The sequence below is a fragment of the Myotis lucifugus genome, unplaced genomic scaffold, assembly GCF_000147115.1.
Source record: "Myotis lucifugus unplaced genomic scaffold, Myoluc2.0 scaffold_185, whole genome shotgun sequence".
In the NCBI taxonomy this organism is placed as follows: domain Eukaryota; kingdom Metazoa; phylum Chordata; class Mammalia; order Chiroptera; family Vespertilionidae; genus Myotis; species Myotis lucifugus.
This window is the reverse complement of record NW_005871233.1, coordinates 1,402,515-1,404,959: the sequence shown is the minus strand read 5'-3', so window position 1 is coordinate 1,404,959 and position 2,445 is coordinate 1,402,515. Positions and strand designations below refer to the sequence as shown.

Here is a 2,445-nt window from a genome sequence, read left to right as displayed (position 1 = left end):
TGCTGTTTCAGGAGCTGGCAGGAGAGGTGAGGAGTGGGCTGCGGGGGTCCCGCCCTCCCCTGGAACTGCTCCTCTTCCCTGTCTAATTTTCCTTTCGATTTCCCCCTCTTAAATCTCTCAAAATGCTCACAGCTCCTCCTTGCCTCAGGGCCTTTGCTCAGTCTGGGAGTTCTCATCCTTCACGCCCCCGCCCTTCGCTGAAAGGTCTCCTGACCCTCCCAGGCTGGTCAGCCACATGCCCGCTATGGGTTTCTACAGCCCAGGGCTTCCCCATTGCAGCCCTGACCACCCTCCTGGGCTGTGAGCTCTGGAGAGGGCAGACCTGGGCTGCCTTTGCCTGTCCCCAGCACCGCCCAGCATGTTGCTCGGCTGGGCCCAGAGCCCCTTGTTGAATGGCTGCCTGAGTGAATGGCCTCATCACCGCTCTCTTTGATCAGGAGGAAGAGCTCAGTGCCCCTCAGCTCCAGACCTTATTAAGCATTGCCCTGGAGCCTGGTGAGTTGGGACCAGAGTGGTCCTCACAGGGCCCCCGATGTGTGGGAATCCATGATGCTGCTGGGAGTCAGGCCACAGGAAGCCTAGGCTGCCTGATGGCATTTCCTCACACGTGGGCCTTGCGGCAGGCCCGGTGCCAAGGCCCAGCGACTCTTAAGCCCCCCTCCCCTGAGGGACAGGCAGGGAGAGTGGCTGCTACTAGCACTCAGAACTCCCTCGCCTGGGTTCAAATCCTGGCTGTTGGTACCAGCAGTCCTTTGTGCCCCAGCGTCTATAACATGGGGGATGCAGTAATCCCTAGCACTCACAATGACGGCCAGCCACGGGAGCTTGGGTTTGTTTGTTCCTGTAGCCAGGGCCCACAGCTGGACCACCGGAGAGATCGGGCTCAGGACCTGTGAGCAGCTGCTGCAGTGCTTCGGGGTATGTGAGGGAGCTGTGCCTGGTAGGGAGGATGGTGATGTTGGGGCCTCTGCTCCCCTTCTGGGGACATTGACTTAACCAGATGTCCCTCTCCAGCATGGCAGAAGCCTGGCCCTGCACCACTTCCAGCAGCTCTGGGGCCACCTCCGGGAGTGGCAGGTAAGGTGACTTGGGTGGAACCACCTCCTGGAAGAAGACTTTACTAATAGGGACGCAGATGCTCTGTGGGCTAGCAGGGCCCCAGGGGAGTCGGGGACTGGGCCACACCACGCCATCTTGGAGGGATCTGTCTAGGATGTCCCTCCTCCATCACCCTCTGTGGTCCATAAAGAGTGGGGGTGGGAAACTTATTTTCTACCAAGGGCCATTTGGGCATTTATAACATCATTCATGGGCCATATAAAATTATTGTCTTAAAAACTAGCCTGCTATATTTAGACAAACATTTAACTCACCCCTAATGCCTTGGCAGGGCCAGAACAAATGATTTCAAGGGCCTTCTACGGCCTGCAGGCTGGACATTCTCCATCCCTGCTCTAGGGCATCAAGAAAGAACACTGGCTCTGGTCTGGGTTGGCATTTTAGCTCCCAGCTCAGCCCCTGTCTGGCTGTGTGATCACAGGCCAGTACCTCCCCTTGGAGCAACTTTGCTTGTCTAGCAATGGGAGGTGGTGATCCTCCCTCCACCCCCAAAACCCATGTGAGAAGAAAATGGTCTAAGGCTTCTCTGTACTAATCATGGTGATAAGCCACCATTTGTTGTGCCCTCAGTAGGCCCCCTGTGGGTAATCCTAGCGTGTCCTCACAACCACCTTATTACAGCTCTTATTACCGATCCCATTTTACAAACTGGGAAACACAGACCCAAAGTGTAAAGCTGCTTCCCCACGCCACGAAGCCAGGAGGAAAGGGAGCTGGGGTGGGCACCCAGCCTGTCGGGCCCCTGAGACACCCTTTCAGGCAGCTCAGGAGCCTGGCGGGGGACTGACCTGTTCCTCCCCACCCAGGCCATATTCGACAAGTTCGACCAGGACGCCTCTGGCACCATGAACTCCCACGAGCTGAGGCTGGCGCTGAATGCTGCAGGTATGGGCAGAGGCCTTGGGGTGAGTCGTGAGGACAGGACTGGCTCCCCCTCCTGCCCCGTCCTCTTCAAGTCCTAGCAGCTCACTCAGCGGCCAACACCCACAAAGTCGACCTCTCAGCTTGCTGCCAGCTCTTGGCAGGGACTGAGAGGCCACAGGGAGAATCCTGTGTGGGGAAAGGAAGGTGTGAGAGGTGATGGGCCAGGGAGGGCATGGGAGCTGGTGTCTGAGAGGCTCTGGTCCTCAGGACACTGTGGCAGAATGTCCTGTGTTCCCATGAGCTTGGGTTGGAATCCTAACTACTGACTTAAGTCCTTGGGGCTCTTCCCTAGGGCATGTGAGTCCATCCTCTTGAGCCTCCATTGCTCTTGTAAAGTGGCTCCACACAGAGTGGCTGCAGAGTTCACATTCCTCTTGTGTGAGGGGCAGGGGAGGGAATCAG

At 57.4% G+C, this 2,445-nt stretch overlaps 1 protein-coding gene across 1 annotated transcript in view; it reads left to right on the top strand.

Moving 5' to 3' along the window:
* CAPN12 (calpain 12) overlaps window positions 1-2,445 on the top strand; it is a 10,975-nt gene that overhangs the window by 5,597 nt on the left and 2,933 nt on the right. The window contains exons 11-14 of the mRNA XM_023760567.1: window positions 438-495; window positions 848-918; window positions 1,015-1,077; window positions 1,926-2,004. Of these exons, the coding sequence (XP_023616335.1) occupies window positions 438-495; window positions 848-918; window positions 1,015-1,077; window positions 1,926-2,004 (271 nt within the window). The remainder of the gene's footprint in view (window positions 1-437; window positions 496-847; window positions 919-1,014; window positions 1,078-1,925; window positions 2,005-2,445) is intronic.